Here is a 13,925-nt window from a genome sequence, read left to right as displayed (position 1 = left end):
CGAGGAGGCGGAAGGGGATATGCCCAGGTACCAGCAGCAGGTCAGCTCCATGCATGAGGTGGCTCTGGGGGAGTCCTTGGTGGCCCAGCAGGATTCAGATCAGCAGGACTGGTGTGGAGAACATTCCAAGCAGAGAGAATGGCAGAGGATGGAGTCAGTCCTTGGGGTAGAAAGTAGTCAGATGACTTGGGTTGTACAGCTTATCTTCCCTCCCCATCACCTCCCCACAACCTTTTGTTATGAGGAATTTTAAACATACCCCAAATAGAGAGAACAAACTCAATACAACCCTGTGAGCCATCAGCCTGTTTCAGCCATGATCCACACTGGGCCTTTGTAGAGCTACTCCAAGGAGGTTAGGTTGGAAATCGAATGTGGAGGATTTGGATGGAGGAAGGTAATGGGGAATCATTGAAGATTTGTGAGCAGAGGGTAATGAAAGCTGGAGGATGAAAAAAGATCCAAACCCTGTGAACTCTGTGGGGGCCCAGGAGTTCTTCATGCATCAGAGGTGGTGTCTTACCCCGTTCTCAGTGTAAGTGCTTATTTCAACTGTCCCAGGTGCTGCTCTCCTGTGAGTCACACCATCAGCAAAATCATTGCTAGAAAACAGAGCAGAAAACCAGACTTGCATTGTGACCCTGGACATAGTCCAGAGCAGGCCTATGGGCCCTGGCTGTGTCGCCCAGGTGGTTGAATGTCATCCCATACACTGAAAGGTTGCTGGTTCCATTCCCAGGCATATGCCCAGGTTGTGGGCTCAATTCCTGGTAGGGAGCATACAGGTCGCAGCCGATTGATGCTACACTCTCACATCAATGCTTTTCTCTCTTTCCCTCTCTCTCTAAAAAGCAGTTTTTAAAATCTTAAAAAAAAAAAAAAAAAAAAAAGCAGGCATACGGACAGGGAAATAGGTATAAAAATCTTACTTTGTGCACCATTCCATTGTACAGCGATGCTCAGTGCCTCTGTGGGGCGTTCCTGCCCGATGGGTTAGACAACAGATGTGGGGACACACGGCAATACTTTTCACCTGGGACTTTTTCTTAGGACCAGATTACTAGGGGACTGAAACCCTGGTCCGTTGGGGCATTTCCTTGTATCGCTAGATCACCCCCAGGAGCAGGGCTAGTATTTTTGTTCTGGTATTGGCAAATTAAGAACATGAGAAGTTGTCTTCTTAATTAACACTTCACAAAAGAGAGCCTGACTCCAGGCAGCTCGACACCTCTTCCTTGTGCCAAGTGCTTCCCAGCAGGTCCCTGGCTTTGTGATGTTTCTCTCATCCTTCCTTCCTCTAGTTTCACCCTTGCTAAATTTAGCAGCTGGCCCCACCCCCAGTTGGTATCTTCCTTCTTCTGCTCTTCCTGCATGTACATTTCCGCCTGCATAGTAACCAGGAGGTGGGTTTACTGAAGCTTGACATTAAGGCGAGAATCATATTACCTTGCCGGCCTCTTCAGATACAAAGGGCGTGTGATGGGTGTTACCCCCACCCCTCTCTCTTTTTCTCATTACTTAAAAAAAAAAATCCCGTTTGGAATTTTTATTCCTCTTTTTATTCCCAAATGTGATTGGAGACTGATGGTCTCACCTCATCACAAATCCTTCCTCCTCTCCCCGGGGCCTGATTTGACTCAGAAGTAGGTGTGCTTGTCATTGTTCTCATTTGCAGGAGCTAATCAATAGAGAAAGCTGGCTTACTCTCAGAGCTACTCTCAAACCCAGTAAAGACAGATGTGGCCCACCTACGCTTTAACGAGCTATGCTCTCAAGTGTGGTGGTGGTAGGGATGAGCTGAGTCGGTCAAAGAATGGAGCTAATGAGGCCAAGGTCAAGGGTCTCATCGCCCTGTGAACCAGTTCGCTCTGCTGCAGACCCTGCTCTGAAAAGTACTGTGTCTCAGAGACCACTCCTTAAAGCTATCAGCCAGGAAGCAGGAGCGGAGAGTACGTGCCCTCTCCTTCGCCCGGGCAGACGCAGGCCATGCTCTCACATGGACAGGTGGACACACAAGAAGGGCAGCTTAGGTCTTTATCAGCGGTTAGCAAATGAGAAGAGCTGTACAAGATTCTGAGGCGATGTGAAGAGGCCGCTGCCCCCAGACTTCCAGATCTATTGGTGCCCTTGGTGACGAAGGAGAAGGAACCCACTAGAGTTCCCTGCCCCCACCCGCCTCCCACCTCCCACCTCTTTTCCTCTCTCCTCCACCAACAAGAAGAAATATCCAGCTCGACAGGAACTATCTCTGGAATCAATACTGTGATATTTACTTGTGACTGGTAACATATTAATATGGGCATATGTTAACATACAGAGAGATCTGGCCCTGAAAAAAAGTACTTCTGTAAAGTGAAATTAAGCATAGCAAATATTATGTCCCCAATGATTTATTTGACCTCATTGGGTTACAGTACCATATGAAAGTGTGTAGCTCCTGACTTGGCGCAGAGAAATGTGACAGCATGGAAGGGGAACCAGCGTTTCAGTGGGGGCTTGGCTCAGCCCCTCGATAGGCTGGCACGGCGGGCTTGCAGAGTGACATGCAAGCACAAAGCTTCATTCAGCCCCCCTGTGGCTTCACCTCATCACTGCCACCACCTTACCCAGTTCAGACATTCATATCATACTGGGAATTGATCTCCCAACACAAAGGTATCTTGTTTAATCCAGCAGCAGTTCCCTGCAAATATCCCCTCCCTCCGAGTACATTGCATTGAAATCCCGCCCCCCTTACCAGCAGCCACAGGGCAGGCAGTCCCATAAGCTAGGAAGCTGGTGTTAGCTCACAGGCCCCCCCAGGCTCTGACAGGAGAGGAAGGTGATCTTACTAATTCAAACCTTTGTTTTTTTTGTAAGCACTTGTCTTCTCCGTGTCTGTTCTGAAATTGTCCTGCGTTGGGCAAAGCAGTCCTCAGATCACCACCTAAGTCTAGGAGAACCTGCATCCTACTCTTTTTCCTTATTTGCTTATGGGAAGAGAGTGCAATATTATATCACCAGATAACCTTATAAATTGTCATCCCTACCGAGACATTCCTGACCACGAAATGGGATTCTAACAAGTAAGCGAGGGCAATAGGCATAAACCAGAATCATTTTGACAAACTGGGACACATGGCCAGCCGAGATAAAACTTTGTGAAGAATGATGTCGGAAGTCAGGAAACCAGGTTCTAGCCCATTATCCTTCTAGCACAATCATAAGGGCTAAGTTTCTCATTTCTCTGGCCCTCAGTTGTAAGATAGGAGATTAGACTAAATGGTCTCAGATCTTTCAGCTCTCAACTTCTCACATTCTATCCATGGTGTGAGCCTCCCTGGGTGATATGAAGATGAATAAGATGCATTCCCTACCTTCAGGGTAAAGGGCAACTAAAATCTAGAAAATCCCAAGTGTCCTGCTGGTGTTGCTCAGAAATAGCTAAATATCTCTTCTAGATTCTTTCTCTTTTATTGTTGTGACCCATTTTATCTGCATAGTATGAATTAGTTACATAAGAAGAAGACAAAATAAACAATGAAACTACTTCTTTTTACCAAAACCAGGAGGAAAAACTTCTTTAGAAATTTCAAGCCAGCAAATGATGTTGGCCTGGACATGCACAAGTCTCTAGGGAGAAGGAATGGGATCTATGTTTCTTCTTCTAATCCTCACCCGAGGATGTTTTCATTGATTCTAGGAGAAAGGAAGGGGGGGGGGGGGGGGGGGGAGAGAGAGAGAGGGCTCAATTGGCTGCCTCCTGTACACATCCTGACTGGGGATTGAACCCATAACCTAGGTGTGTGCCCTGACCAGGAATCGAACCCGCAACCTTTTGGTGTAAGGACGACGCTCCAATCAATTGAGTCACCGGCCAGGGAAATGTCTATGTTTCTTAAATGTTCTTATTCCACCACCTCCTTGGGGGACCCCCCTATAATTTCAGCTCTTCCATTCCACCCTCTCCTATGCCCCATCTAAGAGACTGGGAGGTGATTCTTAGTCACTTTAGTTTGAAAATATTTGCACATGCAGTGCGGTGATTGTTTCTGCAACAGTGTAGGCCGTTTTAAGATGACAGTTCTGCTCTGGGGCAGCTTTTTGTCTCCAGGTGGACATGGAAAGTAGAAGTGAAGATGAGAAATGACAAGTGTCAAAATACTGTTTTCTCAATTCTCCATACAACCACACAGGGTAAGAGAGTGGAGAGAAGTCATGTCTTTGATGAGGGCAGAGTGGGTGGCCTACATTCTGGATGGCCCACAGAAGTTTTATTTATAGGATTGCTTTATTAATGGAAACATTACCTCTTCCCCTCCGCCAGCCATGAGATCCAAGTGCCCAGAGACTGATTTGGAGGAAGGGAATCTTAAACAAGTTTAATGAAATAATTAAAGATGATGAGGTATAGGAATCTGCTTTATAATAACAAAATTAAAGCTAACATTTATGGGGCCCTTTTTAGGATGTCAGACCCTGTTCTAAGCTCTTACGTGTTGAAATCATTTAATCTTCACACCCAGCCTTTCAAAAAGATAATATTATTCCCATTTTACAGATGAGGAAACTGGGGCTAGAGCAGTAAAGTGACATCCCCCAAATCACACAGCTGCAAAGAAGCAAAGCTAAGACTTAACCCCAGGCCCACACGGCTCCAATATCTGCATTCACCCGCAGCATGGCTGAGCCACAAAAATAATGCTTTCGTTATTTTATTTATTTGTTTGTTTGTTTGTTTATTTATTTATTTTGCAAGCGCTCTAAATGTGTAGAATGGACATGTAGAGATTAGGATGCAGGTCAGGTCTCCTGACTGGGTACATTGTGGCAAGTCCCAGCACGTCTGCTTATACATTTTCTGCTTCATAGTACTTGAAACTGCCAAATCTAAGTAAAAAAAAAAAGTCAAAGATAACTTTTGAGACACCAGCGTATGTCCTCAATTCATGATATGAAAAACTCATACTAACTTGGATGCATTAACCCATGGAGATCATTGACTGCCTCAGGGTGAATGGACTTAGCCCAGGGAACATCCCCAGCCTGTGAGAAATGTGGGCTCTGAGTCAGGCCCTGGCTTCCGAGAGCTGGAGAGCTGCCGTAGCCCGTGGGAGCCAGCCCCTCAGGACAGCTGCCGAGTGGGCAGCAGGGCAATGAGGCTTTTAGCTGCTCGGGCCACATCCTATTACTGGCTGTTGGGAAAAGCATCCCCGCTTCTCTAGTCTCGCTGGGATCGTGTTGATGACTGAAGTGTCAAGGAGGCTGTTGGCTGGGGCCTGGCGACTTTGTAATCCGTGTTAACTGTGTAATGCGTGGTGGAGCCAGAGAGCATCACCGTGTGTCTGCACTCTGGACCCTGACCAGCTGTTCAGGTCCCAGCTCCCAGTTTACCAGCTGGGAGACTTCAGGCAAGTTACTCAACTTCTTTGTGTCTCAGTTTCCATCTGTAAAATAAGGAAAATACACTTATCAGATATGATTGATATCAGAAAGGATCGAGTTAATATGGAAAATGCCCTTAGAACAGCATCTATCACATAGCAGGCATTCAATAAATGCTACTCATTACCATGATTTGATATTTTTTGCCACTATTTGATTGGGTTTTTTTCTTTTTTTTTTAACTTAAAATTGTAGTTGTGGTAAAATATACGTAACATTTACCATCTGAACCATGTTTAAGTGCTCAGCAGTGTTAAGTGTATTCACATTGTCGTGCGGTGGTTGGCTGTTTGATGTCTTACATTCAGTTCCAATGTTCTTAACCAATCCCATTATTGCAGCCACATGCTCTTTGTGTAAGCACCACCTTTGTGCATTCCGGACATAAGAAGGGGCTTTTCCTACCCATGCCATTATCCTAGAATTCCTTCATTAATTCACCGGGCACCGTATGTAATATTATTTCTATGGTGAAATACATTTGAAGTCCCAGCCTTAATTGCTTTCAGGACACAGCCCACTTTGAGAATGAGTTCTGCGTGTACTCTAACGTCACGGTCCCTGGCACATGGTAGGTCCTCCGTGACCCTTTGGGGCCTGTTAATCTCCTGGGTCTCCTCTCACATTTAAAAACTATAAGATGAACCTTTTTGTGCTCCTTTTAATTCTGTGATTCTTGGATCTGACAGGAGGTCATGAGGTTCCACCAGAGAAAGAACAGGCCCAGATCTTGACTTCCTGTCGTTCCCCAGGGAACCAGCTAACAGCATCTTTTCCCCTTACCAGGCCGCATTCCGCTCTTGCCTAACTCCTTTTCCCTGCTTTGCTTCCTATATTTCAGGGTCTAGGGCAGCATGACCTTTTGCTCTCTGACCTATGTCCCCTGATGCAGCATTTTATTATGATGGGGAAGTGTGGAGCCCCTGGGTGGTGCAGAGCCTCTTGCCAATGGTCTAGAAGACTCAGCCTACTTCAGGGAGGACCCACTCCCTTCCCTGCCTCCTCCGGCTTCCTGCAACGGTAGGGGCTGCTCTTAGCCCAAGGGCTAGCTGGCTCTATTCAGCCACAAGTTTTAGGGACAGGTGATCCCTCAGATGCATGAATAACTCTCACAAGGTGGTCTGGAAGTCTTCAAGAAACTTCCTCTTACCACTAGGGAAATGTCATCTGAATTTTTTGAGATAACGGCACTGGGAGCCTTGGGGGTTCACTTCCTGAGAAGGAGGCCCTCATTTGGCGTTATCTTGCTCTTTCCTCTTTCCAGCCCTCCTCTGCCTTATCTTGTGCCACCCTGACCCCATTCCTGTAAATGGTTTACAAGGTGTACACCCACAGGCCTAATAGACTCATTTGAAATCTGATCCCTTGATTTCTTCATTTACGTCTTTTGTGCTGCTTTATTGAGACTGAGGGAGACTCCTTCCTCTACCAAGCATGTCAAACTCATGGTCAGTGGCCTGCCAGCTGCGAGTTTGACATGCTTGCAGTCTACACCACCTGCCTGTAAAGGGCAAAGACAGCATACAGTCCGGAGCACCTCCCCGGCTCACAGACCTGCTTCTGCCCTCTGTACTGAGCCCCTGGCAGAGGTAGCCTGTTTGAAGGCCTTCCACCCACAATAATGAAGTTGAAACCTCAGAGTCCTGCAAGTTACCGATGTTGCTTCTTTCAGTTCCTTTCACCAAATGCTTATAAAATTCAAGGAGCTTACTTACTGTGTATGACCTCAAACATCTGTGAATGTTTGAAGTCATACTCAAACACCAGTCATATCGGATTAGGGCCATACCCTGCACACTTGGGCAGTTTTATTCTCAGGCATTCAGTAGCATTGGCAACTTGTTGAAATGAAGAGACTGAAATCTGCAGGCAAAGGGTCAGTGGAAAGTCTCCCCTGAAACTCTAGGGAAAGGAGTAGGGGATGAGGGATGCATTAGTTTTCTAGGGCTACAATAACAAGGAACCACAGATAGCTGGTTTAAACAACATGAATTTATTATCTCACAGTTCTGGAGGCTGGAAGTCCAAGATCAAGGAGGGATGGGCAGAATCGCTTCCTTCTGGGGACGGTGAGGGAGAATCCATTATGCGCCCCTCTTCTACCTTCTGGTGGTTTGCTGGCAGTCCTTGGCTTTGTCTTCACATGGCATGCTCCCCATGTGCATCCACTGTTTATTCAGCACCTGTAGTCTGTTGATGTGTGTGTATTTTTATGTGTCTTTTAAATCATTACATTCTTGAGAGCAAGGACCACATTTCCTTACTCTTTGTATATTGTGCATCCGAGACACTACTTGAAATATAGTTGACATCACGCAAGGTTCTGTGATTCAGCTCATATTTTGTAATCACTGTGGGGCAAAATATTCCCCTTTCAATCATGCAGTGTGTGTGTGTTCGTGTGTCCACGTTCCCCTTTTCATAAGGACACCAGTCATATTGGATTAGGGCCCCGCCCTATGACCTTACCTTAACTAGGTGCATCTGCAATGACCCCATTTCCGACAAGGTCACGTTCTGAGGTACTGGGACTTCAGAATATGAATTTTCTTTGAGTAGGGGAAGCACAGTTCAACCCGTAACAGGTTTTACAGCACTTAAGTGTGCACATGAAATCTGTTTTGAGTTCTACCTCAAGACCTAGACCCTTTAATCTCCATGTAGCTCTTTATGGTTCCCATGAATCTTTTACAAAATTGTGCTGGGACATGGTCCCTTCTGAAAGAGTGTGGGTGGGAGATGGAGGCTGATGAGAGAGGCTGACCTGCTGGGCCTGTTGATTTGCATCTCTCTAACTTCTTACCATCATCCATGCCTCGGGGAAAGCATGCTGGTGGACGTGTGATCCTGTGTGTGAGGTATAAACTTGATCTTAGCCTTTGTTCTACTCTGGAGATTGTCCAGTCAAAACCCATGACTTTAACCAAAGGCAATTTGTTTTTGTGTGTGTTTTTTTTAGGTTTACTAGTATTCATTATTTATAACATGATTAAATTGGCTCAACTTTTAGTGAATTTTAAATAGAGAAACTTTTCTAATAGGTAAAAAGGGAGAGGAGAGCCCTAGTGGTTGGAACGTCGGCCCTCAGACTAAAGGGTCCCGGGTTTGATTCCCATCAAGGGCACCTTCCTTGATTGCAGGCTTGATCCCCAGCCCTGGTCAAGGCACATGGGGGAGGCAACCAACCGACCCAACATTGATGTTTTTCTCTCTCTGTCTCTCCTCCTCCCTTCCACTCTCTCTGAAAATCAATGGAAAAAATATCCTCAAATGAGATTACCAAACAACCCCCCCCCCCCAAAAAAAAGAGGAAAAAAGAAATCAGACCTTTTTTTTTTGTAATCCTCACATTTATTTATATGATGATTTTGTAATCATCTTATTTTGGGCTGTGTGGTAGTGAGAAGGGATTATATGTGTCTAAAAGAGACCTGCAAAGAGGAAGGTTTGGGATCAGAAAACACTTTCAACCAGAATGAGTTCTCTACCAGTCCTTGGTCTTTTTCCCCCTTCCATCTTCCTTCCACGCCTACACTAATTATGTGTGGCTTTCCCTCCCTCTTCCTTATGCATTTCCCTCCCATATCAAGACCTTCAGACGGAGGGCAATGTGGATAATTTCCCAGTTTTCCAGATGGGCAATTCACCAAGAACAAACCCAGACATCAAGGCCAGACCAAAAAAAAATCTTCTTGTTTTAGACAGAAGACTCCTACATCTGGGGGATTTAATGCACCCACTGTCCGCTCGGTGCATTTCCTGTGTCCGGAGCTTCTCTGCCTGCCGGCTCTGGTCTCGTAAGTTTCCATACCCTGCTGCCAACTTATAATAACAGAGGCCGCAGGCAGCAGAGCAGGGACATCATCGCCCTCTCCATCCGTGGGCGCGTGCTTTGCAAACTGAAACAAAAGCTTAGAAGACTTCATTGCAGACCTTTCAGCCTTGACAGTGGTTGTGCCCAGACCACCAGTTGCCTGGAATTAAAACCCTCAGATCCAGTTCTCTACCATTAATGTTATCAACTTCATCAACTACTTCCTCTTTGAGTGGTGTGTGCAGAGAGAGAAATAAATCATGCTCCACCAAGTCCTGTTGCTGCCAGATCCTGAGTCAAAAGTAAAATGTGAGTTGATTATCCAGAGCACTATCTCCCTCCTTTATTGTTCCCAATGATCTGGGCAGGAACAGAGAGTGAAATCTCTCCAGGACATTACATCAGTTCCTCCTTTACCCTTGGCATGAAAGCTCTTCCTCTCATGGTCCTCCCAGACTTCCTAAGGCTTGCCCTGAGTGCACACCCATACACTGAGCCTTGAAGCCCAGGACATCAAAGGAAGCTTGTAGGTAACCAGACTACTGGCCAATGCCTGTGTCATTTTGCAATTTGTAAGACGGGAAATGGATTCAGGAAATAGGATTTTTCAACACATGGCCTTCATCATCCTTAAGTATTTTTAAAACCTTAATAAGCTTTTAAGGAAAGGGAGACATTCTGTAAATGGCATTTAGAAGAAAACATATGAAACTTCAAAATGCAGCTATCTTAAATACTTGCTTACGATGGCCATATTCTGTGACAAATGACAAGTGTTCATGGCTAGCAGAGTTGAGATCCATATTAGCTGTGAAAAGAATCATCCCCAAAAGATTACAGGTCATTTATATCATACTAATAATCTCAGCTATTAAAGTTAATACCATGGTTCCAGCCAGTACCTTGTAAGCATTTATTTGCATTTGGGTTCAAGTAACGAAGTTAGTACTTGTCATCCCAACAAGTATCATTGCAAGATTGATTAAGCACTTAAAAAAAAACAAAACACCTTTTTGTAGGCAAACATCAAATTGATACAAAAGTAGGGAGAATTATATAATGAACCACCATGTACCCATCACCAGCTTTAAGGATCAATTGTGGCCATTCTTGTTTCCTCTATACCCCAGGTACACTCTGATTCAAACTTCCAGATTATTGTAAAGCAAATCCCAGGTATATAATTTCATCTATAAATATATCAGTACAGGTCTGAAAAGATAAGGACCCATTATAAAATCATACAGAGTGATTACATCACCTGAAAACTAATAGATCTTCAGTATCACCAAATATCCTGTTAATGTTCACATTTCCCCAACTATCTCATCAATGTTTCTAACTTTGAATCAGAATCCAACAAGTCTCTATACATTGCAAATGGTTGATGTGTCTCTTAAGTCTCTTTCAACCTATAGTTCTCCATCTCTATCTTTCTTGCACACGTGCTTGTTAGCATAAATCTTCCCTGTACATAGTGTGTCTTTTTTTTTTCTCTGGTTGCTTTCAAGATTTTCTCTTTGGTTTTCAGATTTTTTACTATGGTGTGACTGCGTGTAGCTTTTCTTGTATTTATTTTGCTTGGGATTTGCTGAGCTTCTTGGACCTTTAAGTTTGTCATTGTTACCAAATTTGGAAACAATTTGGCCATTATTTCTGCAAATTTTTTTGCCCCATTCTTTCTGTTCTCTCCTTCTTAGACTCCAATTACATGTCTGTTACCATTTAATATTGTTTCAGTCACAGAGGATCTATTTTTTAACTTTTTAAAATTTGTCTTCAAGTTTCCTAATCCTATCTTCTGTCATCTCCAACCTGCTATTAACTTCATCTAGTCTAATCTTTCATTTCAGATACTGTATTTTTTTTTTCAGTTCTAGAATCTCCTTTTTTTTGTATATCGTTTCCATTTCTCTTCTGACAATCTCCGTTATCATTCATTATGATTATCATTTATTGTAAGTGCTTGAACTTACAGCTACTTTAAAGTTCTTTTTTGCTAATTTCAACCTCTACATTATCAGTCTGTTTTCCTCTTGATTTTGGATCATGCTTCTCTGGGTCTTCGAATGTCTAGAAAACCTTTATTAGATACTAGATATCCAATAAAGATAGATAAACACAATCGATAACACATTGTAGCGAAAGTATTATGTTATACTAGTGCCCAGGGCACGGATTCATGCACATTGAAAGGAAATTAATTAGAAGGTGGTCGGCAGGGCGGGACTGAGCGAGATAGGCTGGACACGCCCTAGAGCCAACCTTCTGTGGTCCCTCCCTGGGCAGCGCTGGGGCTTGTAGGGTGTCTGTAGAGTGAGAGGGGTCCCTCCAGCAGGTGGGGTCCCTTGGCCTGGCCTGCGCTCTCCAACATCCCCCGAGGGGTCCCAATTGTAAGAGGGCAGTTCTCGGGTGATGCACCCCGGAATTGGGCTCCCTCCTCTCTGGTTCTGGGTGCATCACCCGAGAGCTGCAGCTGCCAAGTCACCACAGTTCCGAAGCTCCTGTGTTGAGCATCTGTCCCCTGGTGGTCAATGCACATCATAGCTACCAGTTGGAGCGTCTGCCCCTTGGTGATCATTGCACATCATAGCTACGGGTCAGATGGTTGAACAGTCGGATGGTTGCTTAGGCTTTTATGTATATAGATTCCTCCGAAGGATGTTAATTTTTATTCTAGGCAGTTAAATGAGTAGCCAGTCACTTTGAATTTGTTGAGTCTTGATCTTACATTTAGTTAGGACAGATCTGCTTCAGTTTTGCTTTTAGCCATCAGGTAAATCCCTTTGTCCTAGAGCACTATTCTTACTCATAAGGTGTGGCCATTCTGGGTTAATACACAGCTTGAGATACTTACAGAGCTTTCTAATGGAAATTAAAATCCAAATCCTGTCTTCAATACAGTGGCCAGTAGCTGAGATTTCTGCTCCTATCTTTCAATCATCCAGCTGTTGCTTTTCACTGAGCTCCTTAGAGAGTTTCCCCAGCACATGTGCTATTCAGAGCACATGTTAAAGATTTGAGGAAACTTTATGTGCCAATTTAGTGATATTCCCTCTGAAGCTCTCTTTATGAGACTTGCTCTCTCAATTTTTTGCCATTCTGGCAGCCATACTTGAATCCCTGACACCTCAAGCAACTTTCAAGCCATTCTCTATCTGCCCCACATTACATGGACAATCCTCAGGGCAAAAGCTCTGCAAATTGGTATCTTGCTCTGTCAGTTTCCTTCTTTCAAGAGTGAAATCCCCTTCATTTTTTCCATTACCTTCAAGTAACTTTTAGAAATGTATTCTATCCAGATTCTATTATTTCTACCTGTAGAAAGGTTAGTTCAGTACAAGCCACTCTGCCATTATTGAAACTGGAATTCCCTTCTTCATTAGAAAAATGGTAGCATACCATAAATACTTTATCTTGCTTTGCTTATCTAACCATAGAGCCTAGAGACCAGTGCTTAGCAGAATATTGAGATACTCCTCATTCCATTTTATAGCCACAGTAGAGGCCCAGCAATTGCGCAAGGAGGCACCCCACGGGCCGTCGCGGGAGTCAGGCCAGACTGGCGCTGCAGGCGGCCGGGACCCGCGCCTGACTTCCGCCCCAGGTACCCCCGGCCCCCCTGCCTGTGTCCGCTCCGGGTTGCCAGAGCCACCGCACCAGCTCGGGCAGGCCCCCTGTCTCTGTCTCCGTCTCCGCTCCAGGCCTCACCTGCATGCGCAACCTCCTCCTGTCCGGTAGTGACCCGTTACAGCGTCCCGGCCTAATTTGCATATTACTATATATATATATATCGTCCTCCGCTATTTAGAGGTATATTATAACTTAATAAACCAGTCTCCTGCTGGTAGCTATGCCAATGAGACAGTTCTGGGAATAGATATGGCCAGAAAAACTTCATGAAGTTGAGAGTGGGGCCCTATAGAAAGCTCCATTTTCATAGACAGATTTATCTCCTTCCTATTCTTAGCAGGACTCAAAGCCAAATGTATGCTAGTTCCTCTCTCAACCCAGCCTGCAGAACTACTTCTGTTGCCGCGCTGTGTATACTTCTGGGTTGTCCTTGCTCATATGTGTCCAGCGTGAAAGTTCAAGTGGGATGGGGTGGAGGTATGTTACTCCTTTTTACTTACCTCTGCCTATCTTCAGGCACTTATGGGTAGGGTCTGCGCACTCAGAGACAAAGTGATCCTAATCGTTCTTTCAGTACAATCAGATTGTCATTCTGTACATTAGCCCCACTATTCATGCTTAGAGCAGGTTTAGGTGTTACTTCCACCCCGGTTTGTATATAGAAAAGTGGTAGATATTGCAATAGATACATGGGTTCTAGAACCTGATTGGAGTATGGTTCTAACCCCCTAACTGGCTCTGTGGCCTTGGGTAAATTGCTTACCTTCTCTATGCCTCCATTTTTTCACCTGTGAAGTAGGATTAATGTAGTTAGTATCTGCTATTTAGGAGTGTTGTAAATTTTAAATAGTACAATGCAGAAGCTAGGATATAGTAATTGCTTTATTATTACTGTTATTATTATTAAATACCCATACCTCCTGGAGGTAGAGAAAATGAAAATTTGCTTATGAAAATGTAAGTCAGTGAAAGCATCTAGAGAGAAACCCTTAAGGACCCTGAAAGCCACATGCAGAGTCAAAGGTAAAGAATGACAGTTTGGCTTCCTCGTGTT

General features: G+C 44.6%; 1 protein-coding gene across 4 annotated transcripts in view; it reads left to right on the top strand.

Annotated features, from left to right (window-relative positions):
• ETV6 (ETS variant transcription factor 6) overlaps positions 1-13,925 on the top strand; it is a 232,759-nt gene that overhangs the window by 194,074 nt on the left and 24,760 nt on the right. For 3 of the 4 annotated variants that reach the window (XM_070410681.1, XM_070410678.1, XM_070410680.1), the window contains one exon: positions 12,735-12,845. The exons of the other annotated variant lie outside the window; for it this stretch is intronic. In XM_070410681.1, the coding sequence (XP_070266782.1) occupies positions 12,735-12,845 (111 nt within the window). The remainder of the gene's footprint in view (positions 1-12,734; positions 12,846-13,925) is intronic. 4 annotated transcript variants of the gene reach the window in all.

Source organism: Myotis yumanensis, unplaced genomic scaffold (genome assembly GCF_028538775.1).
Source record: "Myotis yumanensis isolate MYYU_CA2020_CCGP unplaced genomic scaffold, mMyoYum1.0.hap1 SCAF_3, whole genome shotgun sequence".
Taxonomy (NCBI): domain Eukaryota; kingdom Metazoa; phylum Chordata; class Mammalia; order Chiroptera; family Vespertilionidae; genus Myotis; species Myotis yumanensis.
This window is presented reverse-complemented; position numbering and strand designations above follow the sequence as displayed.